Source organism: Mustelus asterias, chromosome 22, assembly GCF_964213995.1.
Source record: "Mustelus asterias chromosome 22, sMusAst1.hap1.1, whole genome shotgun sequence".
NCBI lineage: Eukaryota > Metazoa > Chordata > Chondrichthyes > Carcharhiniformes > Triakidae > Mustelus > Mustelus asterias.
Window position 1 is genome coordinate 36,545,512 of NC_135822.1, and position 27,071 is coordinate 36,572,582.

General features: G+C 43.6%; 1 protein-coding gene across 1 annotated transcript in view; it reads right to left on the bottom strand.

The window, feature by feature from the left end:
- Positions 1-27,071, bottom strand: part of nphp4 (nephronophthisis 4) — a 479,472-nt gene that overhangs the window by 338,346 nt on the left and 114,055 nt on the right. The window contains exon 4 of the mRNA XM_078239167.1: positions 16,670-16,734. Coding sequence (XP_078095293.1) covers positions 16,670-16,734 — 65 coding nt within the window. The remainder of the gene's footprint in view (positions 1-16,669; positions 16,735-27,071) is intronic.

Sequence of the window (27,071 nt, forward strand, 5' to 3'; positions counted from 1 at the left end):
AGTTTTGAGGAATGTGGAGGAACAGAGAGATCTTGGGGTTCATATCCACAGATCTCTGAAGATTGCCACTCAAGTGGATAGAGCCGTGAAGAAGGCCTATAGTGTGTTAGCGTTTATTAACAGAGGATTTGAGTTTAAGAGCCGGGGGGTTATGCTGCAACTGTACAGGACCTTGGTGAGACCACATTTGAAATATTGTGTGCAGTTCTGGTCACCTCACTATAAGAAGGATGTGGAAGCATTGGAGAGAGTGCAGAGGAGATTTACCTGGATGCTGCCTGGTTTGGAGGGTAGGTCTTATGATGAAAGGTTGAGGGAGCTAGGGCTTTTCTCTTTAGAGCGGAGGAGGATGAGAGGCGACTTAATAGAGGTTTATAAGATGATAAGGGGGATAGATAGAGTGGACGTTCAGAGACTATTTCCTCGGGTGGATGTAGCTGTTACTAGGGGGCATAACTATAAGGTTCGTGGTGGAAGTTATAGGAGGGATGTACGAGGTAGGTTCTTTACTCAGAGAGTGGTTGGGGTGTGGAATGGACTGCCTGCTGTGATAGTGGATTCGGACACTTTAGGAACTTTCAAGCGGTTATTAGATAGGCACATGGAGCACACCAGAATGATAGGGAGTGGGATAGCTTGATCTTGGTTTCAGACAAAGCTCGGCACAATATCGAGGGCCGAAGGGCCTGTACTGTGCTGTACTGTTCTATGTTCTAAGTTCTATGTCCTAACCACTGTGCCACCCTTGTCAGTGATCTGTGAGACAAGAAGAAACAGGCAAGGAGCGTGCGAGAGCCTAACCTGCCAGAGGATCAGGAGAACTCGGAGAATGAAGAATGCAACTTATCTTCAGAATTTCTGCAGATCAATAAACCAGTATCATTAGGAGCAGACCAGGGCATGTGTGGACAATATGGATATGGTCGCTTTGTGTAGCCTGTGACTATAGAAAGAAAGACTTGCGTTTATGTGAAACTTTCCTGACCTCCTAAAGCACAGTCAATGAAGCACTTTTGAAATCCAAGTTGCAATTTAGAAAGCATCCATTCAGCAAAGTAAAGTTACAGAAAACTGCAAATTATGGGGATAAATTACATGATTTACTGGACTATGTCAGGTGCAGAGTTCCAGCATAAAAACACGCTTAAACAAATATAAATAAGTCCATGCTGACAGCTTTCAGACACTGAGTGAAAATGTATTGCTGCTACAATATTCATGTGGCATAGTATTTGCATTACATATCTTGGTTGAGCTACAATTCTGAGCTGATTAATGTGCTTGTTTGCAGGATGTCTGCCAGAATTTTACTTTTACATCGAGGCGTGGGTAATTCAAAATGCAAATGCACTCAATGCACAGTAATAACACACCAGCCCGCTAGACTAAGAAAATGTTACTGCTCTCAATTTATAAACTGGAAAAGCTCACTTATTCAACTATAGATTAACTATTTACAAATATATACAATTGATATCAATGATTTGGACAACGGGGCCGAACGTAGGGTTGTTAAATTTGCTGATTCCTTCCACAAGGATCGGGCCCAGGGTTCACCGTCTTTGTTAATGACCCGGACAGTGACGTTGGGGGTGGTGGGGAGGGGGGGGATTTTCAGGGTGTTTACAAATGACACCAAAATTTGTGCAAGGGTTAAGCTCGTAGTGCAGTACAATCAAGTGTAAAAACAAAAAATTGGCTTGCGAGAGAAGCAACCCAACCAATGATAAATAACATTTAACTTATGTAAAGATAGTGTCATACATATAGGTAGGCCCAACACAGAATACATACATAACCTGCAAGGAATATTAACTGAGGGTGGTTTGAGGGAAAAATTATCTCGGTGTTATTGGGCACAGGTTACTGAAAGTTCCTGACCAATGTAGAGAAACTGTAACACTATATAATAATATGCCATTGTCAGCATTCTTCCATCTATGAAAGATGCTGGACACACAGTAAACAAACCCATTTCAGATGGAATGTCTTCCTTTGATGTGGCTTTGCTGATGGTTGAAGAGGTCAATCCTTGTGAGGCAGGTTCTGCCACATGTATTTATAGCGCAGAACAAGATCATTCCAGCCCCAAAGGTCTACGCAGTGTTTTTGCTTCACACAAGCCTTCTTCCTCCCTGCCCTTCATTTAATCCTTCTATTCCATTCCTCCCCATATGACAGTAAGACATCAGAGGAAAAATAGGCCATTTGGCCCATTGAGTCTGCTCCGCCATTCAATGAGATCATGACTGATCAGATCTGATAATACAACTCCACTTTCCCGCTTTATCCCCATAAACCTTGATTCCCTTACTGATTTAGTCTAAGGCCACTATCCGTGATTCTGTTGAACAATGGAAGATACAATAAGGCAGCTGTTCTACATGTAGGAAATGTGGCAGCCAATGTGGCAGCCCCAGCAAGGTGGTAATAACTGAGGAATGGTTTTGGAGATGATGTTGGTTCAGGGATGCAAATTGACCAGACACCACGGAGAATTCCCATGCTCTTCCTCTCACATGGCAGCACGGTGGCACAGTGGTTAGCATTGTTGCTTCACAGCGCTAGGGACCCGGGTTCGATTCCCAGCTTGGGTCACTGTCTATGTGCAGTTTGCATGTTCTCCCCGTGTCTGCGTGGGTTTCCTCTGGGTGCTCCGGTTTCCTCCCACAGTCCAAAGATGTGCAGGTTAGGTGGATTGGCCACACTAAATTGCTCCTTAGTGTTAGGGGGCTAGCTAGGGTAAATGCATGGGGATAGGGCCTGGGTGGGATTGTGCTTGGTGTACACTCAACGGGTCACATGGCCTCTTTCTGTACTGTAGGATTCTATGATTCTTCAAAAGAGTGCCACTGGATCTTTTACACAACCTGAACAGGCAGAGAGTGCCTCGGTTTCACATCTCTAAAAGACAAATGTAACAGCGGATCCAAACACCCAGAATTTTCCTTTGATGCTGTTGGCTGCCCTGCAGGCCTGGCTATTTATCTTTAGTAGAACAGTTGGTGTCCTACGTACACAATCTACTGCATGCTTAAAATGTGAAAGAGCCAGGTTAGTCAAATGCCAGCTTCACTCTTAAACAGAATTTCACACAGTTTTCCACAATGTACGGAATACTTGTGGAACGGTTAGGCGCTTCTTAATTTACATCATTAGCATAATTAATTTACTCAATTGTGGGAATTTTGGCCAAAGTGCCTTTTCATCTTATGTTTCCTTTTAATGCTGGCAACAGCACAGCATGTCTCCCACTGCCTTCAATATTATCACCACACTCTTTACAGAACTTCAGCAGTTCAAATCCTGTTCCGTAATCTTTAAAAATATTTGTACTGATTTCCATTACCTTCCCTCAACCCAACCTTGCAATCATCAGGGCTGCCCTGCCTCCCTTTGCAATTATGGGGGTACCCCCCACCCACCTCTCCCCTTGCAATCATCCAGATTCCCCCCTCTCCCCTTGCAATCTCAGGACTCCCATTCTCCCCTTGCAATCATCGGGACTCCCCCCTCTCCCCTTGCAAACATCGGGACTCCCCCCTCTCCCCTTGCAATCTCAGGACTCCCCCCTCTCCCCTTGCAAACATCGGGACTCCCCCCTCTCCCCTTGCAAACATCGGGACTCCCCCCTCTCCCCTTGCAAACATCGGGACTCCCCCCTCTCCCCTTGCAAACATCGGGACTCCCCCCTCTCCCCTTGCAAACATCGGGACTCCCCCCTCTCCCCTTGCAATCATCAGGGATCCCCTCTTCTTACCTTGCAATCATCAGTATTCTTCCCCCTCCCTTGCAATCGTCAGGGCTTCCCCCCTCTCCCCTTGCAATCATCGGGGCTCCATCCCTCTCCCCTTTCTATCACCGGGACTCTCCCCTTCTGCCCTTTGTAGTCATTGAGACTCTCCCCTCTAAACTCCACCACACAAAAGGGGGACCCCGCCAAATGGAAGAGGGTGAGCCCCCTTGGCACTGCCCACTTTTGGGTATGCCCAACCTTGGTCCTCAAACCCCGGGGCTTCCAGGAACCTCCTCGACCTCCCATGTGATCATCATGACTGGGTTTCACTTTTCAAAACCGATAGTGATTCACACCGGCTTGTGGTCATGTTGCCATAGGAGAAAGATATGTCAAGGGCGGATGGTAGAGCGTAAAACCCTCTAATTATATTAATGTTTATCTAAAATCATGGAAATCAGATTCACATCCTCGCTGGGTGTGCCCTCATTAGCAGAGGAGGTGGGGAAGATCTCAACCCGAGATCTCACCAGCACAAATCCTGTTTTGGCTCTCTCAGGAGCTTTAGCGGCCCTAACAGAACTTGGGTGTACAGAGCAGAGCACAGGGCCGCTACATCGCAGTCAAGGAGTCTGCAAAGGGACATAGATAGGTGAAGTAAGTGGGCTAAATTTGGCAGATGGAGTATAATGTGCGAAAATGTGAACTTGTCCACTTTGGCAGGAAGAATAGTTTGCTGATCGTATCTTACCTTCCCTATTTCGTTTGCTTGGAAATAAAACCTGAGGCACTCGATATATTGTGTTCTGTCCTCCGTGGAGGAGACAAATGGGCATTCTGGTGAGTATATTCTTTCTTTTTCTCAGACTTTGATTAAAATAGGACACTCACAGGTGTCGGGCCTAAGGCAATAGGATAATTTGTCCTCGTCGCCAGAAGTAATTATTTAATTTTGGGGACTTCGGTTTATTTACAAAACAGTTACTAGAGCTACAAGTTTGTATCTAATCCAAAGTCCCTCTGCACGAGGAGAACTCTTCCCCTTGAAATGATTCCCCTCTTTGGGTCCTGATTGGTCACCCAAGCCACGTGCCATTACTCAGTTGTTTTGTCCTTAAAGGTACAATCACCACCAATAGAAAAACAGCGTATTATTAAATGGAGAGAGATTGCAGATCTCTGAGGTAGAGTTTGGGTGTCCTGGTACATGAATCAGAAAAGGTTAGCACGCAGGCACAGCGAGTGATTAGGGGGGTAAATGAAAAGTTGCTGTTTATTGTAAGGAGAATGGAATATGAATGTAATGATGTTTTGCAGTTTGGGTCTCCTTATTTAAGAACAGATATAAATACATTAGAAGCAGTTCAGGGAAGGTTAGCTCTCCTGATAGCTGAGGTGGGAGGGGATTTGTCTTATGAGGAGGAAAGGTTGGACAGGCTGGGCATGTATATACTGGGGTTAAGAAGAATGAAAGGTGATTTTATGAAAAGATATTAGATCCTGAGGAGACTCGACAGGGTCGATGCTGAAAGGATGTGTGGGAGGAACTATAACTAGGGGACAGAGCTTAAAAATAAGAAATGAGAAGTTTTTTCTCTCTCAGAGGGTCATGAATCTTTGGAACTCTCTTGCACAGCGAGTGGTGGAGGCACGGTCATTTAATATTTTTAAGGCAGGGATAGATAGATTCTTAACTAACGAGGGAAAAAAAGATTATGGAGGGTAGACAGAATGTGGAGTTGAGACCACAAACAGATCAGCTATGATATTATTGATTGGCAGAACAGGCTCAAGGGAGAATGGCCTACTCCTGCTCCTAATTCATATATCTGGATGTATGTATAATTTTAAAAACTCAGCTCAAGGAATGCTCAACAAATCTTGATTAAGGAGTCATTACCAGAAATCCGAGTCAATAATAACAATTCCACTTACACTACACTACACATCAACTTGACAAACTGACACTCACAACTCCTGCTGGCTTTAGACTAAAAACAAACATGAAGATAGGAATTCCAGCTGTAAAGTGAATACAGCAGTGACAAACTTAACAGTGCCCAATCTGAAATGCATTTGGACCACTACTAATTTAGTCTGAACCATTTCTCAGGTATCATTGCTGTCCGTCGAAAACAGACATTTAGACCCCTTGCATTTATAAGCAAATGACCTCGTGCCAAAATTGATTGGTGATAAGTGGAGAAGAAACCTGACATCCTTCGCACAGAATTCCTTGGGACGGCACGGTGACAAAGTGGTTAGCACTGCTGCCTCACAACGCTAGAGACCCGTGTTCGATTCCCGGCTTGGGTCACTGTTTGTGCAGAGTCTCCACGTTCTCCCCATGTCTGCGTGGGTTTCCTCCGGGTCCTCTGGTTTCCTCCCACAGTCCAAAAGATGTGCTGGTTAGGTGCATTGGTCACACTAAATTCTCCCTCAGTGTACCCGAACCGGCGCCTATTATGTTACAATCAAATAAGTGAAGGGATACGGGCAACCCAGTGTTAGGTTCGTTCACAGTTCAATAAAAAACAACATTTATTCAGTCAGATTATTTATTTAGACCATATAAGGCTAGAGTGATTATCATTTACGGTAGCAGTGGTTAGTACTGCTGCCTCAGAGTGCCAGGGAACCGGGTTCAATTCCCGGCTTGGCTTACTGTCTGTTGTGGAGCCTGCACATTTTCCCTGTGTCTGTGTGGGTTTCCTCTGGGTGCTCCAATTTCCTCCCACATGCTGGTTAGGTGCATTGGCCATGCTAAATTCTCCCTCAGTGTACCTAAACAGGCGCCGGAGTGTGGCGACTAGGGGATTTTCACAGCAACCTCATTGCAGTGTTAATGTAAGCCTACTTGTGACCAATAAATAAACTTTACTTTACTTCAGCAACCCCTAGGCTGCCAACAAACAGCAAGTTTATATATTTCTTTAAATGCATAACTAGTTACTGCGAGCAAGGAGGAGCAGGGCTGCTCCAGAACTTTATTTGCTAAGCAGTTGATGTAGTAATGACAGATTTAGATACCGTCACTGAATTATTACAGGCCAAATTCTGGGCCTATGTAATTAGTTTCCTCTCATGCTTAATACCAAAAATGTATCCCGTTACCGCTCTGGATCTAGAATCTATATGTCTGCTTTTAACTAAGTGGAAACTCATCCTTCTTCTTCTTAGGTAATCCTTCAGGAATGAGGATGACTTGCTTTCCCTCCGGTTCAGTGGATTCTAGGGTGGCTGCTAAATCCAATGGGTGATCCATCCGCAGGCTCTGCCACACACGGAGTTGGTGGTGCCTGGAGGGTTAGGTAGATGAAATGTTTGGAAGCTTGTGCGTCGTCTCTGACGCCTCTACTTCGCCTCTCCGTATTTCCAATAAAGTATCTTGATGCGTTCGGTGCCTTCCCCATTTTGGTCATTCACAAGCCGGAGAGTTTTGTGAGGCAGCAAGGATGTTTGAGCTCTTCTGGGATGCTTTGAAGACACCCCTAAAGCATTGCCGCTGTGGTCCTGGGAATCTGTTACTGCAACCAAGTTCCAAGTCGAATTGTTTCTTCGGGAATCTGGTGTCAGCTAATGACGTGTCCTTTCCAACAATGATTGAGTGATCAATACCTCAATGCTGAACAAGTTGGTTTGGGAGAGGATGATGCACTTTTCTTGCCACTGGATTTGGAGGATCTTGCAAAGGCACTTCTGGTATTTCCCCAGTGTCTGCTGTATGTTGTCCAATACTCCGAAGCATTTAAATTCACAGAACTATGAGGACAATCTTACTAAGTATTGATTGATAGTATCATTAAATGTGCAGCAAGTACAAAGTAATTTTCATGAATGTTTAGTCGTATCCATTACTTTCCTCCTCATGGTTTCCATGGAAATTCTCCACACCCACATAAATGTCCTTCTTGTTTGTGTCCTCTCCTTGCCCATCTGTTTTCTCCATTGAGAAGAGATTTTCCTCTCCTCATTTGTCATCCTTGTTTCTTTAAATGATTTCCCAAAATGTTTAAGGCTTAATGAAATTAAGCACATTGCAAGTGAACAAGATGTCCTTTCACGTGAAGCCACAATATTTGAATGCGAGGATTACGAATCCACTTTCCCAGCTAGTGATTGCAGGCCAGTTCCTGCGCGGGTTAGATTTTAACATTGTGGCCCACACAACTATGATTGCTGAAGTAAACATAAATAACATTTTGATTTGATTTATTATTGTCACATGTATTTGTATACAGTGAAAAGTATTGTTTCTTGCACACGATACAGACAACTTATGCCATTCGTAGAGAAGGAAAGGAGAGAGTGCAGAATGTAGTGTTACAGTCATAGCTAGTGTGTAGATAAAGATCAACTTAGTGCGAGGTAGGTCCATTCAAACGTCTGATGGCAGCAGGGAAGAAGCTGCCCTTTATTATGTATTATTACATTATTTAGTTAAGGAGGGATTTTACTGTAACATTAACCACTAACAACATTTTAAATTAAATACAGAAACAAAATTACAACACTTCCTTCTGGTTGGCCTCTTCCATTCTCCCTCTTACCTCTCTGCTAATGACACTTAATTTAACGTTTATTCTTTTCCCATCCAATATAATCCATTCCATAAATTGGAAATGTGTTTTCCACCTTAAATATAAACCCCTCAATTCTTTCATTCTGTACGTTTTGCAGTGGGAGCAATTTGATGTTTTTGATGACATTTGACCTATTTAAGACAGCCTCCATAATCCAGTTTGCAAAAAGAAATTCTGTAACAAGGATGCAAGAATTGGACTGGAAGGTCAGTCAGTCTGATGCGCCAAAACTGCAAAAGGGTTGACAATGAATCGGGTACACATCACCAGTGCACATACCTAATTGCACTCAATGACTAAACTACACAATGGAAAGTACTAAGGTTAATACTTTAATTCCTCAAGCAATTACTATCTTACAATGCAACAGTCAGTTGTTTTTTTAACCCTCATATTATTACCTTAAATTTCTCAAAATTAAAAGCTGCTGCGCTTCATGTTCAATCATCCTGATCCACTGGTATTGCCTCGCCAGATAAAAGCAACAACCTTTGTAGGTGAGGATAATCTCAAGAATTTGCAAGACTGTACTTGGTTGCACGATGACCAAGATTGAGAACAAAGTATTCTTGTGCTGGAAATCCAGCAGTCTGACAGGACTAGGAATGAGGTTCTGCTGTTTGAGGACCTCGTTTCCAAATGAATAAGGTAATAATCTCTGCAGCGCCAACTGAAGTACACACAACTGGCATAGTGTTAAATAGATCAGGGAATTGAATAAGTGAGTGGCTTGTGAGAAGGATTTTAGCCGAAAAAGGCACTTAATTGAAAATCATCCGCAAACTCCTACCAAGAGCAAGAAAGAAAGAAAGTAAGCTATAAGCTATAATCACAGGCCGACAGCTCTCTGGTACCAGCAGGGAGGTACAGCACTGGGGTCTTCGCCAGGGACCAACACGGAACCCTATTGAAAGAAATGTGTGGTAGAACAGGGATGCCTCAGAGGGGAAGGCAGATTGACATCAAAGGCATGGGGTTTGGCTACCTGCAGGCACCTCCTCACGCCTCTTCTTACCCATACCAAGCTGTGATACAGCCAGAAAGAATGCTTTCAATGGAGCAACTGTAGAAGTTTGTGAGAGCAATAGCGGACATGCCAAATTTCCTTAGCCTCCTGAGAAAGTCAAGGTGGTGGTGGGCTTTCTTAAGGGATTCGTGGGGTAAAAGCACAGGGTTATGAGGATTGGGAGGGAGCCTGGGTAAGACGCTCTGTCGGAGAGTCGGTGCAGACTCAGTGGCCGAATGGCTATCTTCTGCAAAGTGGGGATTTTATGATTCTTCCAATCCTCAAGCTTATCCTGGATTGCTTTCGAGTGCCTGAGAATGAGTGCCCCCAACTACCCCCAAACCAGACCACAGACAAACACGACAGGGTTTGCTGTTGACCCGCAGAGCGAGTCCACTGCCCACTACTTGTAGAATACAGCAGCAGTGGGATCAGGCCCTTAAGGACTTCCAATTGGCCTCCGGGGCTGAAGATCATCATCCATCCGGAACTTGATCAAGAGTTGGGAAGAGAGCGTGGTCTTCAACCTTCCACCCAATCACACGGCAACCCCTACTCCCCCTCGGCTCTGAACTCATCTCCAGGGACAGCATTAAAATCCATCTATAATTCCACACTGGGTTCAAAGGTGGAGTGCTTAAGTTCAAAACTGGAGTCTTAAATCTAAATAATGCCAATTATGTGGTGTGAGGAGGCAAGTGTCGGCTCAGGTAAGATGGAAAATTAAATTACACATATGGCAGCAGATGATAAAAAGGTGAACATTAAAATAAATATTCCATAATTGTCACCAAGATCATATATTCCATTGAGACATAAAAACTGCTCAAGGAAATGATTGATCTGTGATCTAAAGCAATTCAGGATAAGCTTGAGGATTGAAAGAATCATAAAATCCCCACTTTGCAGAAGATAGCCATTCAGCTATTGAGTCTGCACTGACTCTCCGACAGAGCGTCTTACCCAGGCTCCCTCCCAATCCCCATAACCCTGTGCTTTTACCCCACTAATCCCTTAAGAAAGCCCACCACCACCTCGACTTTCTCAGGAGGCTAAGGAAATTTGGCATGTCCGCCACGGCTCTCACAAACCTTTACAGATGTGATGCACTATCAATCAAGCAAAGACTAGTTTGTACACAAGAACAAATAGACTTTTATTAGCAAAAGACTTGGAGCACACCCATGCCGATGAACTGGTCCAGAGACTGAGGCAGGGGGTGGGGAGCAGTCACCTTTATACCTGGACCAGGGGGGGGAGGAGTCCCAGGCAGGGCCGGCAGGGGCATGTCCAGGCATGTCACACACACACAGGCAATAAGCTAACAGTGGTTTACCACAAGATGCTCCATAGAAAGCATTCTTTCTGGCTGTATCACTGCTTGGTCTGGTTCCTGCTCTGCCCAAGACTGCAAGAAACTACAAGGATCAGTCCTGGCAGCTCAGTTATTTACATTCTAGAAAAGGACTGAAGGGACAGATGGAATGTCTTCAAGTTAGTTGCCAATAGAAAGCTGGCTGGGAAAGTAAGCCATAGGAGAGAAAATAGCAAGTAGAAGTAAGCAAAGAAAAGTGAGTGAGCAAGAAAGGTTTTTGATTTACAAGGGAATCAAGGATTATGGTTGGGGAAGGCAGGGAAATGAGGCTGAGGTTACAAGATCAGCCATGGGCGGCACGGTGGCACAGTGGTTAGCTCTGCTGCCTCACAGCCCCAGGGACCCCGGTTCAATTCCGATCTCGGGTGACTGTGTGGAGTTCGCACATTCTCCTGTGTCTGCGCGGCTTTGCTCCGGGTGCTCTGGTTTCCTCCCAACTCCAAAGATGTGCGGGTTAGGTTGATTGGCCATACTACATTGCCTCTTAGTGTCAGGGTGAATACGTGGGGTTATGGGGATAAGGCCTGGGTGGCACTGTTGTCAGTGCAGGCTCTCTCTGCACTGTAGGGATTCTATGATTCTATGGTTTTATTGAACAGCTTTGAGAGGCTGTTTGACTTACTCCTGTTCCATTTTTTTATTTTCAATATAAATCAAATTGTAAAGCATACAGAGGTACAAAAATGAAAAAAATGCTTGCGAAATATTAAAGGCAACAGAAAAAAAATGTAAACGACATGAAGGAAAATAGTGTTAAGAAGGAAATGGATGTTCATAAAGATTATAATGGACAACAGGTAGACTTGTTAAATAATTTATCCATTCTCATTGCCGAGGTAGAGAACAAAATACCACCATTGCAATATAAAGTCAAGGGTGGCACTTATCTGATTTAATACAAGGAAAACTGCTGGTGGAGAAAATAATGCTACACAAATCTCCCGTGTAAAAGAAATACATGTCAAAATTGCAGATGCTTTAATCATAATTTTCAAAAACACTCTAGGTGCAAGATTGTGCGTTGGCAAATGTACGCCATTATTTAAGGAGAGAGAAACCAGGAAGCTACAGGCCGTCAAGTTTGTTTAGAGTTTAAAGTTAAAGTTTATTTATTATTAGTGTCACAAGCAAGCTTACATTAACACTGCAATGAAGTTACTGTGAAAATCCCCCAGTCGTCACATTCCAGCGTCTGTTCAGGTACACTGAGGGAGAATTTAGTATGGCCAATGCATCTAACCAGCACGTCTTTTGGACTATGGGAGGAAACCAGAGCACCCAGGGAAACCCACGCAAACACGGGGAGAACGTGCAGACTCCACACAGACAGTGATCCAAGTCGGGAATCGAACCCGGGTCCTTGGCACTGTGAGGCAGCAGTGCTAACCACTGTGCCACCCCTCACATCCTTGATATGAGTGTGGGATGTTACTGAAATCTATCATTTGTGATAAACTGACTAAATACTTGGAATGTTTGCCTCTGACCCCAGGGAAAAGGAAAGAAGATTAGGTTGTAGTTATAGAGTCTTGGTCAGACTCCATCTGGAGTAATATGTCCAATTCTGGGCAACTTGTCTCAGGAACGCTGCTTTGACTATAGAGGTGGTACAGTATGGATTCCAAGAATAACAATAATAATGCCCTTACGGATGAAAAGTTGTTTCATGTGGTTCCACAGGCTTCAGTGTTGGGATCCATACTGTTTGTGTTATATATTAATGATTTGGATGTGAACATGGCGGGGGCACGACAGGGAAATTTGCAGACGACACAAAGATTGGCTGAGTGGTGGATAGTGTAGAGGATAGCGATAATCTTCAAAGTGACATAGATGGGTTGGTGGATTGGGAGATAAAATGGCAAATGGATTTTAACATAGAGAAGCGTGAGGTAATGCATTTAGGGAGGTCAGATAGTTATACACAATAAATGGGAATGTATAGGAATACACAATAAATGGGGAAAAAACTAAGAGGGATAGATGAAGTGCAAGATTTTGGTGTCCAAGTACAGAGGTCCCTAAATGCAGCAGTTCAAGTAGACAAGGTTGGAAAGAAGGCATGTGGAATGCTCTCCTTCATTGACAGAAGTGCAGAATATAAAAGAAAAGATATAATGTTGGAATTGTATAAAACACTGATGAGGCCACAACTGGAGTATTGTGTGCAGTTCTGATCATCATATTACTGGAGGGAACAATAACTCAGATATCAGAGGGACGTTTTTTACACAGAGAGTGGTAGGGGCCTGGAATGCGCTGCCAAGTAGGGTGGTGGAGGCAGACACACTGGCATCGTTTAAGACTTACCTGGATAGTCACATGAGCAGTCTGGGAATGGAGGGATACAAACGAATGGTCTAGTTGGACCAATGAGCGGCACAGGCTTGGAGGGCCTGTTTCCTGTGCTGTACTGTTCTTTGTTCTTTGTTCTTTGGAAGGAAGTAATTGCTCTGGAGAGCGTGCAGGGGAGGTTTACAAGAATGTTGCCAGGGCTGGAAAAGTGTAGCTACGGGGAGAGATTGAAAAGATTGGGATTATTTTCCTTGGAACAAAGAAGGCTGAGGAGTGATTTGATTGATGTATACAAAATTATGAGAGGAAGAGAGAGTGTACAGGACAAAACTTTCCCTTGGTGTAGAATTCTAGAACCAGGGGACAGAGATTCAAGATAAATGGCAAAGGTGTAGAGTGGACATGAGGAAGAACATTTTTACGTAGAGGGTACTAGGTTCTGAAATTCGCTGCCTGAGTTGGTGGTGGAAGCAGAGACCCTAAACTCTTTTAAAAAGTACCTGGATCAGCACCTTTAGATGTTTGCCAATGTTTCAGCCTTGTCTTTTTGTTATAACGTGCTGGGCTCCCCCATCAATAAGATTTTTGTGGAGTCTCCTCCTCCGTTTAGTTACTTAATTGTCTACCACCAGTCAAGACTGGATGTGGCAAGACTGCAGAGCATTGATCTGATTCTTTGGTTGTGATATTGCTTAGCTCTGTCTATCACATACTGATTTTGTTGTTTGGCACGCAAGTGCTGTAGGTTCCCCAGGCTGACGTCTCAGTTTTAGGTCTGCCTGATGCTGCTCTGGGCATGCTCTCCTGCACACCTCATTGATGCATACCTCAGCAAAGAAGCAGCATCTTCAAGAGTAAAGGAAAGTGGAGAATACTCGATGGAAAGATGAAGATGTTTCTTTGTTTTTAAGAACATAAGAACATAAGAAATAGGAGCAGGAGTAGGCCATCTAGCCCCTCGAGCCTGCCCCGCCATTCAATAAGATCATGGCTGATCTGAAGTGGATCATTTCCACTTACCTGCCTGATCCCCATAACCCCTCATTCCCTTACTGATCAGGAATCCATCTATCCGTGATTTAAACATATTCAACGAGGTAGCCTCCACCACTTCAGTGGGCAGAGAATTCCAGAGATTCACCACCTCTGAGAGAAGAAGTTCCTCCTCAACTCTGTCCTAAACTGAACCCCCTTTATTTTGAGGCTGTGCCCTCTAGTTCTAGCTTCCTTTCTAAGTGGAAAGAATCTCTCCACCTCTACCCTATCCAGCCCCTTCATTATCTTATAGGTCTCTATAAGATCCCCCCTCAGCCTTCTAAATTCCAATGAGTACAAACCCAATCTGCTCAGTCTCTCCTCATAATCAACACAGCTTAAAGCTATTTTAGTTTGCTTGATCTGTTATGGTTGACAGCAGTGGGGATAGCCATTTATCAAATATTTCCCATTGAGGTACTAAACATCTTGACTTTTCTTTGTTTCTCCCAAATTCACAACAGAGAACATCTTTTCACTCTTTTTTCCTTTGTTAATTCTGTTCTTAAAAAGTGACTCATCATGTATTGTTCCTTCAGCAGGGAAGATTGGTGTAATTGATGTTAGCACCATGACTCAGACACATCACTCTTGCCTCACCTATACCCAAGCTAAGATTATCCAAAAACTCACTCTCTAATGAGAGTGTCAGTCACCACGGGGAATCAAACCCTCATCTACACCTTGTGAAGTGACTGATTTTAATATCATACCTGCAGTTTGCTCAGTAATACAATGTCTTATGACTAGTTTTTACAAGAGCTCTGATATTATTGGATTTCCAGTATAAGTTCGAATTTCTCAGAGATTACTTGAAAATGGTACTAAACCTCTCAGTGATCTAAACAGTTTGTTTGGCTATATTGTATGAATCATGTATTCAGGGCAGAATCCTGTGCCGATAGCAAGGATCTCAGCCACCGGCTCAGCATCCTGTGAGACCTCTGCTTCCTCACTACCTAGGGGGCCCGACACCTGTATGTGGCAATCAGGCAGTTCACAGGCCACCGGTAGGCCTTTCCCCAAAATCAGGGACCCTCTGTCGAAGTGGGGGTCCCGCCTACCGAGAGCTGCTGGCCAATCAGAGACCTTTTAAACGGCAGCACAACCAGTGGTGGCTGCTGCCGGAACCAATGAGGAGCAAGGCCACAGGCGAGTGATGATGGGAGGGTGTTTGAGGGGTGGGGTTGTCGGGGGGGGGGGGTGGGAGGGAGCTGGCAGCAAGGGCAGGGAGTTGGCTCTCAGCTAATTTCCCCCTTCCCAATGCTGAGTCCCTCGATTGTCTTTGAACGAGGAGACCCCCCCCCCCGACCCCCGAAACACCTCACACCACCCAACCAACGGGAACCAGCAAGAAAACACACTAGGGTTTACTCGTCACACACACCGCATGGCCGGCCGCTGCCAACTGCTGGGCTAATGCCAGTGACAGTAGGATGAGGTTCTTTAATTGACCATGAATTGGTCACTTGAGGGCGTTAAATTAGCAGCGAAGCAGGAAACCCCATCCACGGACAAACCCGGCACCGTCCCGCCTGATTAACTGCGCCCCTGCCCCTTAAAGTCAGCTCTTCAAACCCGTCGAGGCAAGTAAACAGAATCACCCCAGAGATGTTGGTATCTTCTCTGGTGCGGCCGCACTTGGAGTATTGCGTACAGTTCTGGTCGCCGCATTGTAGGAAAGATGTGGAAGCATTGGAAAGAGTGCAGAGGAGATTTACCAGGATGTTGCCTGGTATGGTGGGAAGGTCTTATGAGGAAAGGCTGAGGGACTTGAGGTTGTTTTCGTTAGAGAGAAGAAGGTTAAGAGGTGACTTAATAGAGGCATACAAGATGATCAGAGGATTAGATAGGGTGGATAGTGAGAGCCTTTTTCCTCGGATGGTGATGGCTAACACGAGGGGACATAGCTTTAAATTGAGGGGTGATAGATATAGAACAGATATCAGAGGTAGATTCTTTACTCAGAGAGTAGTAAGGGCGTGGAATGCCCTGCCTGCAGCAGTAGTGGACTCGCCAACATTAAGGGCATTTAAATGGTCATTGGATAAACATATGGGTGATATTGGAATAGTGTAGATTAGAGGGGCTTTAGATTGGTTTCACTGGTCGGCGCAATATCAAGGGCCGAAGGGCCTGTACTGCGCTGTAATGTTCTATGTTCTGTAGTTCTCAGCAAAAAAAAAATAGCTGTTTACTTGAGTAAATAGTATGCTTTGTATCTGTGCCAATAAGCTGTTCTAATTTACTTGTTACCAAGTCTGCTGATTAAATTAGAATTATTAAATGATTAAAACTTTAACAAATGATTTTCTAGTGTTTAGTGCTGGAAATGTTCAATTTGCTGCTCGGCTCCGTGCAAGGGTTCCTGAGCATGCTGACTGCTCACTGAAAGGAAGAGTGGAGTGGAATTTTAATTATGACAACTGTTTAAAACACAGAAGATATCTTCATCAAACCCAGCTCTGACCGTCACGTCACGAGGATAAAAACATGATAACAACTGCTTATTTTGTTTGGCAGGACCTTGAAATATAAACTCAAGGGCTCGTATTTTATGACAGTAATTCATCTTTGGTCCGTCACATTTCAATAAAGTGGAGTCAGCATTCCTACACTTCACCAAAGAACACACTTACTCTCAATGGGGTCCTGTAACGCCGGATGGAGCAATGCCCTCGGAGTACCATGATAGAGACTCAATCTGGAGTTTTGAGAAAAGGAAAAAAAAAAGAAGCTGTTAACTTTTTTATTTTATTAGATCAAGCAGCAGCTATAGGGTATAGCTTTATTAAAGTTGTATTGAAAAGAATTGATGAAATAATCTCCAATTCCAGATGGTATTGATAAATGCTCCAAGACAATAGCCAACCACAGCAGGTTCCAATATCTGGTATTAAGGAACTTTGAAATAGACCTGTAACTACATGGAGGCTGCAAGCCATCATGAACATAGCAATAAGGGCAATACAAAGAGGTGACAAATGCCATATTTCCCACAGGAATACAAGAATTAAATCAGATCGACTCAATCTGGATTAGCTGACTTTTTCCACTCTTGCCTTGAAGGCACAATAGATTAATGTATGACGGTGAAATGGTGGAGTCTTCAGTGTTCCTGTCGGCCTCTTTTCCACAATCTGCCTGCCAATTTCAAGTCAATTTCATACGCTGGCGGGGGCGGTGGGGGGGGGGGGGGGGGGGGGGGGGGGGTGGGGGGGGTGGGGGGGGGGGGGGGTTGGGATTGCAACCTGTGCCTCCTTACCAGGTGAGGTTTAGGAGTGCGGTTGCACTGAAAATATTTCCAAGGAAAAGGGAGTCAATTTAAAACTAATAGTAAATAATCGCTCTGCATGAATATCACAAAGATATTACAAAAGAAGATCCGTATCTTTTTCCATTAATGTTAAAAAATATTCATCAGAAAAATAATTCAGAAATAAGTAGCTGTGTAATGGAATATGCTGTGGACTGCAGATTCGAAATTTAGTAAAAAGGTTTTCTTATCAATAATGCAAATCAAGTTGACAAAAAACACCAAATGTGTGTTTGTCATCTGTTGCTAAAAGTCACATCTCTTGCAGCTTCCACTATTCAGCTAACTCTCCCTGTTGGGTTCTATGCCAGCATTTGGCAATTACTTCTCCACTAAATTGGGTGAGAGAAACCATTCGTAAGACATCAGCAAATCATCTCATAGTTACTGTGAGCGTGGTCAATAAAGTGAGATAGATTTAACAGTTAACAAATACAGTCGACACAGAGCAGTTTAAAATAGCAACACTTTGGCAACGAGAAAGAGAAATAATTTATGAGAAACCAAGCAGATAGAACTGTATTACCAATGAGATCAGCTTTTTAGCATTCAGGCCAGTGAAGGATTCAATAGCTCAAGGCCATATTTTAAATAAATCAAAACTGATAAATTGACTTCCGTGTATTAAGTAACAAATCCAAGTTAACTACTGATGTAAATCAGCAATAACTAACCCTACTTATGTCAAGTCATAGATTACTTTATCAAAATTTTAATACTCAAAAGTTTTAATGAACGATATATATATATATAATATATATATATATATTTGAGTGGCATTGTAAAATTGACATTGGTGCACTGTGTTTTATCCCACTAAAGCCATGATTTGAATTCCATTCTTTCTCCTCACACCGCTTTCTTGATCCGTGATGTAATTAGATGGGATAGAAGAAGGAGGAAGCATGTATTAAGCATTTGAATAAGCAACAGGTCAGGTTACGAAAGTTTTGCTCCAAGCTCAGACACTCAAAGTATCTTAAGTGACATTTGGAATTTTGATTTCCTCAAGCTAAAAGCAGGAAGTGACTTTGAAGTACGCAATAACCATTCAATCTTGTTCAGGAAAAAATCAACACATCCATTTTAGAAGCTCCCTCAATAGCCATCAGCATAAAGGCACGACTCAGTGTAGTACTGGACTCTACAGACCGGAAGATTCCAGCTGGGCTGAGTTTCCAGTCTTCAGCAGTTAGGATGTTACAATCAATTTAGTACCAAAAGCTCAGGGAGCGGAAAAAACCACAGCTTTTGCTGCTGCTTGCTATCCAAATTGTTTAATGTACAAGGACAGCAGTTTTCATCAGCGCCTTGTCTCAGTGAGAGGCTTTATTCAACTGGTCTTAAAATCTCTGCCTCCAGTGACAGCGTAAGAGTTTTAACAACACCAGATTAAAGTCCAACAGGTTTATTTGGTAGCAAATGCCATTAGCTTTCGGAGCGCTGCTCCTTCGTCAGATGGAGTGGAAATCTGCTCTCAAACAGGGCATACAGAGACACAAAATCAAGTTACAGAATACTGATTAGAATGCGAATCTCTACAGCCAACCAAGTCTTAAAGATACAGACAATGTGAGTGGAGGGAGCATTAAGCACAGGTTAAAGAAATGTGTATTGTCTCCAGAAAGGACAGCCAGTGAGATTCTGCAAGTCCAGGAGGCAAGCTGTGGCGGTTACTGATAGTGTGACATAAACCCAAGATCCGGGTTTAGGCCGTCCTCATACTCCGCAACCAAACTCTTACTGTGTTTACCCCAGTCCAAAGCCGCCATCTCCACATCATGACTTCCAGTGACAGCCTCATGGCATAGTCACATAACACAGTAAGAAGTCTCACAGCACCAGGTTGAAGTCCAACAGGTTTATTTGGTTGGACTTTAACCTGGTGTTGTGAGGCTTCTTACTGTGTTTACCCCAGTCCAACGCCGGCATCTCCACATCATAGTCACATAACAACAGAAAGCCAGATGTGTCAATTAGGCTGGTTACTTTGCAAATCCAAAAGATCCCCTTTTCACATCAAACAAAAAATACAAACACAAATGACCCCAGTACAAAGCACACTGGCAGGTAAATGTCCGGTAAAGATAGATCAGGTTCAGCTGTGATGTCCATCGAATCCAAACAGCCTAATTTTCACTGCCTCAAACTCCTCGGCCTCACAAGGAGGTAAGTGCTAAACTAATCAGAATGATGAAAGACTGTGAGAGAGTATAACAGTGTATGATTATTTCCATTGGTTCGTAAATTATAAAGACTAGGAGAATGGGGAAGCGAGGTTTTTTCACAAAGATTATTAGTCACATGTGATGTTATATTGTGAGCAACAACTGGGGCAGAAACTATAGAACAAAGAGAACAATGATCAAAGAACAGGACAGCACAGAAACAGGCCCTTCAGTCCACCAAGCCTGTCACATGACACCTGACACCTTTCTAAAGACCTTTGCTTCCATGTGGTCCGTTTCCCCCTATTCCCTGCATATTCATGTATCTGTCAAGGTGCCTCTTAAACATTGCTATTGTATCTACTTCTACTACCTCCTCTTGCAGCACACCCTCTCACAGCTCCTTTAATCTTTCCCCCTTTTACCGTAAACCTATGTCCCCTAGTAATTGATATTTCTACCCTGGCAAAAAGACTCCGATCATCATTCTATCCATGCCTCTCATAATTTTGTAAACTTCTAGCAGGTTGCCCCTCAGTTTCTGACGTTCAGGTGAAAACAAACCATGTTTGTCCAATCTTTTCTCATAGCTAATACCCTCCAAACCAGGCAACCTCCTGGTAATCCTCCTTTGCACCCTCTCCAAAGCTTTCACCTTCTTCTGGTAGTGTGGCAACCAGAACTATACGCAATATTCCAAATGTGGCCTCACTAAAGTTCTATACAGCTGCTACATGACTTGCCACTTTTCATGCTCTATGCCTGACCGATGAAAGTAAGCATGCCCTACACCTTCTTGACTAACTTATCCATTTGTGCTGCCACTGTCAGGGAACTGTGGACCTGTACGCCTAGATCCCTCTGCATGTTAATGCTTCTAAGGGTTCTGCCATTTACTGTGTACACCCCTCCTGCATTAGACTTTCCAAAATACATCACCTCGCATTTGTCTGAATTAAATCCCATCTGCCATTTCTCTGCTCAAGTCTCCAGCCGATCTATATCCTGCTATACCCTCTGGCAATTCTCGCTATCCGCAACTCCCACAGACTTTGAGTCATCCCGCAAACTTACTAATCAGACCACCTACATTCTCCTCCAAATCATTTATATACATTACAAACAACAGGGGTCCCAGCACTGGTCCCTGTGGAGCATCACTGATGACAGATCTCCAGTCAGAAAAACACCCTTGCAACGCTTCTCTCTGTCTTCTATGACTAAGTAAGAAGTCTCACAACACCAGGTTAAAGTCCAACAGGTTTATTTGGTAGCACAAGCCACTAGCTTTCAGAGCGCTGCTCCTTCATCAGGTAAGTGGGAGTTCTGTTCACAAACTTCTATGACTAAACCAGTTCTATATCCATCCTAATGGCTCACCATGGATCCCATGTGACTTCACCTTCTGTACCAGCCTACCATGAGGGACCTTATCTAAGGCCTTGCCAAAGTCCATGTAAACAACAGTCACCGCCTTGCCCTCATCAATCATCTTTGTCACTTCCTCAAAAAACTCAATCAAGTTTGTAAGACATGACCTTCCCCGCACAAAGCCATGCTGTCTATCGCTAATAAGTCCATATTAAATCCTGTCCCTACGAATCTTCTCCAACAATTTGCCTACCACTCACATAAGGCTCACCAGCCTGCATTTTCCCAGATTATCCTTCTTATAGCATTGATTAAACAAGAATTGGACCAGTATTTGGAAAAAATGAACAATAAGAATTATGGAAGCAAGAGCAGGGCTGGGAAATGGAAATAGAGCACACGGTCATGGTTTTCCATGTATCCACGCAACGTCCAACAAATCCCATCTGATTCATTTTAATGGGCCAGAAGGTCACACACTGGTGAGCGCACAATTGGAAAACCCCTAGTCAAAATCTTCCTTTGAAGAGCTGACATGTCACAGATGTGATGGATGGAATGACTGCCTGTGCTGCGAATTTTCCAAATCTGTAAGGAAGCATGTTCCAGGAACTTAAGTATCTTAAGGAATGGAGGGGAAATATAGAGTGAAAGATTCATTATAGGATAATTAAATCTCCCAGTGCAAGTGCTAAAGTTATTTACTTTTTAAAAATAAATCAAAGAGGCTCCAGTAATATTATACCATCATCTGTGAATTGACAATGGTATAATTTAATGGTTAACAGTGATTTATGATGTTCAGATTGTGATGTTGTGGCGTTTTTTTGTAAGTTCAGCCAGCTTTTAAGTGTTCAGATCACCAACAACCTGTCCTGGTCTCCCCATGCCAACACTATAGCTAAGAAAGCCCACCAATGCATCTACTTTCTTAGAAGACTAAGAAAATTTGGCATGTCAGCTACGACTCTCACCAACTTTTACAGATGCACCATAGAAAGCATTCTTTTTGGTTGTGTCACAGCTTGGTATGGCTCCTGCTCTGCCCAAGACCGCAAAAAACTACAAAGGGTCGTGAACGAAACCCAGTCCATCACGCAATCCATTGACTCTGTCTACACTTCCCGCTGCCTTGGCAAAGCAGCCAGCATAATCAAGGACCCCACACACCACGCACATGCTCTCTTCCACCTTCTTCCAGCGGGAAAAAGATACAAAAGTCTGAGGTCACGTACCAACTGACTCAAGAACAACTTCTTCCCTGCTGCCATCAGACTCTTCAAGGACCTACCTTGCACTAAGTTGATCTTTCTCTACACCCTAGTTATGACTGTGACACTACACTCTGCACCCTCTCCTTTCCTTCTCTATGAACGGAATGCCTTTCTGTATAGCGCGCAAGAAACAATACTTTTCACTGTATACTAATACACGTGATAATAATAAATCAAACCAAATCAAATTTTTACAACATTATAATGGTGCCGCTGCTTGCAGCTGCTCCTGCCAGGAGGTCTGTTGTCTTGGTATATCACTCTCATGTGCCATGCTCACACAGCACTGGAGTTCATCTGCAATCACTCCGTGACCTCAATCATCCAACCACGCCTAGGTCGACCCATCTTTCTGCAGCCCTCCACTTCACCCTCTTGAAGAGATTCGCTGCTGCTTTTCAGCTCTGATCAGGTGGTCGAAATACTGATATTTTCTTGCTGGGAAGTCACATTTTAAATTTATTTTTGCTCCTGCGATTTCAAGCCCCTCTTCATTCGTCTTACAGTCTGTATGTGGAATTTTGTAAGAAGTTTAACAACACCAGGTTAAAGTCCAACAGGTTTATTTGGTAGCAAAAGCCACACATAATCAAGGACAAAGGTACACTCAAACTTTTGCTACCAAATAAACCTGTTGGACTTTAACCTGGTGTTGTTAAACTTCTTACTGTGTTTACCCCAGTCCAACGCCGGCATCTCCACATCGTGGAATTTTGAGCATAGGTCTTGGCATCCGTATTTCAAAGGCCTTTATTTTCTTGTACAGATCCAAACTTACTTTCCAGGCTTCTGAGGCATACAGGAAAGAGGACAGAATGTAGAATTTATGAGTTTTTTTCCTTGTTACATTTCAAAAGAATTTCATCGGTTGTTAAGCATTTTGAGGCAGCCCGAGGTCTCAGAAGGCTCAAATATAAATGCAAGTTCCTTCTACTCTTTTATTATAACTTGTAGTTCCATGCTGAATGTTCAGAGACACCTGGCCTGATCACCCCCAAATAAAAACTGTTCAAGAAGATGACTCGAGGGCAATTGAGGATGGCTAATAAATTCTGGCCTTGCCAACATAACCCACAGCCTATGAACAAATTAAAAAATGCATTATTTGTGAGTATCAATGCACAAAATAACACATATCCTACCTTTCAAATCACAGTTAAAAACAAAATGCGTTTCTTATTGAATATTTAAATGTTCATAATATCAGAGGTCAAATTGCCTTGGAGTCTGGCAAGCTAAGTAAGATGTAACCAAACATCATGGTAGATCTAGTTGTTAACCGAGAATGTGGCAAGGTGGCACAGTGATCAGCACTGCTGCCTAACAGTGACAGGGACCCGGGTTCGATTCCCGGCTTGGGTCGCTGTCTGTGTGGAGTTTGCACATTCTCCCCGTGTCTGCGTGGGTTTCCTCCAGGTGCTCCGGTTTCCTCCCACAGTCCAAAGATGTGCGGGTTAGGTGGATTGGCCATGCTAAATTGCCCCTTAGTGTCAGGGGGACTAGCTAGCGTAAATGCATGGGGTTATGGGGATAGGGCCTGGGTGGAATTGTGCAGACTCGATGGGTTGAATGGCCTCCTTCTGCACTGTAGGATTCGATGATTCTATGAACTGAAAGTATTACTTCAGCTCCGACACAACTTCCCTGATAAGGGCCACTGTAATGTTATGCTTTGCATGGAAATCACCAGAAATGCAGAAAGTAACTGTTACAAAACAGAAATACTTACCTTGATTTAACGTACACTCAAACTCCACTTCGCAGGGAGCCTTGGGCCTTTTCCTGAATGCGCCAGCCTGGAAATGATTGCACATGCGCCGTTTGTGTCTTTTCACGTCTTCAGACAGGGGGACATCCTTACGCGCCAGCACAGGAGGAAGGAAGTGAAACAGTGTGAAACTACAGGTCAGGTGACCTGAACCAGAGAACCATTCCAGAGGAGGTGTCCAAGGGAACAGAACATAGGGAGAGGACCCCGAAATCCCAGGCAGGGGCAACAACAGGGATCAGAAAGATGTCCCAGTGAATAAAGTTGAAGGGGAGGAGTAGAGAGAGAGAGTTGCGAGGAGCAGACTTGAAGTGATTTAGGCTTGCAAGGTTCAAGGAGGCAACCAAAAGTTGGTGACTCCTTACGCGGGCATTTTGGAGCAGTGGTGCTCTGCTTGGCACAGCCAAAATGTGAAGGTGTACTTGGAAGGTTAGGTTTGAGTGCACTTGGAGATCCAGGGAAAAGGAATTTCTGAAAGCAAGAGTGAAATCCTGGAGATGGATTCTTGTTGAAGCCATCCAAGTGGGAGCAATTTTCAAAGGGAATTCCAAAACAAGCTCTTGAAATGTGGAGATTGAAAACTTCATAGAAAGACAAATTTTCAGTGAGACCGGTTGGCTCACAATGTGACAAATATCTGGGTGGTTTATTGAGAAATCTGTAGAATCTGCTTTGGTCACATCTATCATTTATTTTGCAGTGTGATATGTCTGATCATGGTTCATCTGTTAATTCACATGTGTCATACTCACCCTGAGTGTTGGAGTACAAGACGTATAATGTAAATTGTTGTATCTTCCTGAATTTGTATGCGACTGTAGGGATATTACTGGGGTAAAGAAATAGTGAATATATGAATCATCTTCTTTGTATTGACATTTTTTCAACCATTTTGTCTGGTGTAATATAGATAATTCTTCTTGTTTAATAATTATTTATTTTTTGTGTTATAGGTTCATCAGCAGACTCCTGTGACTTTGTTCAGTAACTTTCCTCCACAGTTTCTAAAACTGTGAGGATCTATCAAGTAAGAAGTCTCACAACACCAGGTTAAAGTCCAACAGGTTTATTTGGTAGCAAATACCATAAGCTTTCGGAGCGCTGCTCCTCCATCAGATGGAGTGGAAATGTGCTCCCAAACAGGGCACAGAGACACAAAATCAAGTTACAGAATACTGATTAGAATGCGAATCTCTACAACCACCCAGATCTTAAAGATACAGACAATGTGGGTGGAGGGAACATTAAGCACAGGTTAAAGAGATGTGTATTGTCTCCAAACAGGACAGCCCGCAAGTCCAGGAGGCAAGCTGTGGGGGTTACTGATAATGTGACATAAATCCAACATCCCGGTTTAGGCCGTCCTCATGTGTGCGGAACTTGGCTATCAGTTTCTGCTCAGCGACTCTGCGCTGTCGTGTGTCTTGAAGGTCGCCTTGGAGAACGCTTACCTGAAGATCAGAGGCTGAATGCCCGTGACTGCTGAAGTGCTCCCCCACAGGAAGAGAACAGTCTTGCCTGGTGATTGTCGAGTGGTGTTCATTCATCCGTTGTCGTAGCGTCTGCATGGTTTCCCCAATGTACCATGCCTCGGGACATCCTTTCCTACAGCGTATCAGGTAGACAACGTTGGCCGAGTTGCAAGAGTAGGATGTCCCGAGGCATGGTACATTGGGGAAACATTGCAGACGCTACGACAATGGATGAATGAACACCGCTCAACAATCACCAGGCAAGACTGTTCTCTTCCTGTGGGGGAGCACTTCAGCAGTCACGGGCATTCAGCCTCTGATCTTCAGGTAAGCATTCTCCAAGGCAGCCTTCACGACACACAACAGCACAGAGTCGCTGAGCAGAAACTGATAGCCAAGTTCCGCACACATGAGGACGGCCTAAACCGGGATGTTGGATTTATGTCACATTATCAGTAACCCCCACAGCTTGCCTCCTGGACTTGCGGGCTGTCCTGTCTGGAGACAATACACATCTCTTTAACCTGTGCTTAATGCTCCCTCCACCCACATTGTCTGTATCTTTAAGATCTGGTTGGCTGTAGAGATTCACATTCTAATCAGTATTCTGTAACTTGATTTTGTGTCTCTGTGCCCTGTTTGAGAGCACATTTCCACTCCATCTGACGAAGGAGCAGCGCTCCGAAAGCAAATGGTATTTGCTACCAATAAACCTGTTGGACTTTAACCTGGTGTTGTTAAAACTCTTCCTTTGGTCAAGCCAGTTCTGGATCCACAGGGCAGTAGCCCCTTCGATCCCATGCCCTCTCACTTTTTCTAGAAGCCTTGCATGGGGGACCTTATCGAACGCCTTGCTAAAATCCATATAAACCACATCTACTGCTTTCCCTTCGTCAATGTGTTTAGTCACATTTTCAAAGAACTCCACCAGGCTCGTAAGGCATGATCTGCCTTTGACAAAGCCATGCTGAGTATTCTTGAGCATACTAAACTTCTCTAAATGCTCATAAATCTTGTCCCTCAGGATCTTCTCCATCAACATAACAATGTTATTTATCTCCATCAATATAACAATGTTATTTATAGATCACTGTAAAGACAAGTATGGACTCCATCATGGTTCATGATAAAGGATGATAAAATGATTGTTTGTAAAGACAAACATGATGAATATTTAGGCCGTCCACGCTCCAGCTTGTACAGCCTCACTTCTATATCTGGTCACAGTCTATGGTCAGGTAGCACAGGTAAACTACAAAGGTTCTAACGGCACTGCTCCAGACCTTCTCTGCTACAGAGGCACTCGTGTGCTTGACAAAATACAAAAAGGAAAAACATCAGATAGGTTTGCATACGGGAAATAAATGATTTATTAGCTATGGTAATCATCAACATACACATGCTTAGTACTTTCAAATCTGGGGAAAGTGTTTCCAAATTCATTAAAATTCGATTTCTGTGTTAAAAAAAAATGCACCTTATCCCCTGATTTAAATTGAGCAATATAAATAATGCAGTAAATGCGAATTTAGTACAAAAATGTTTAGATTATCTGATTCAAATGAAGGAACTACAAATTAAGAGTGGAGTGTCTTCAATCAGCCACCAAGATGTTCAGCCATCAAAACCTCTCCACAGCAGAAAAACATACTGCAGAGCTGAATTTATTAAA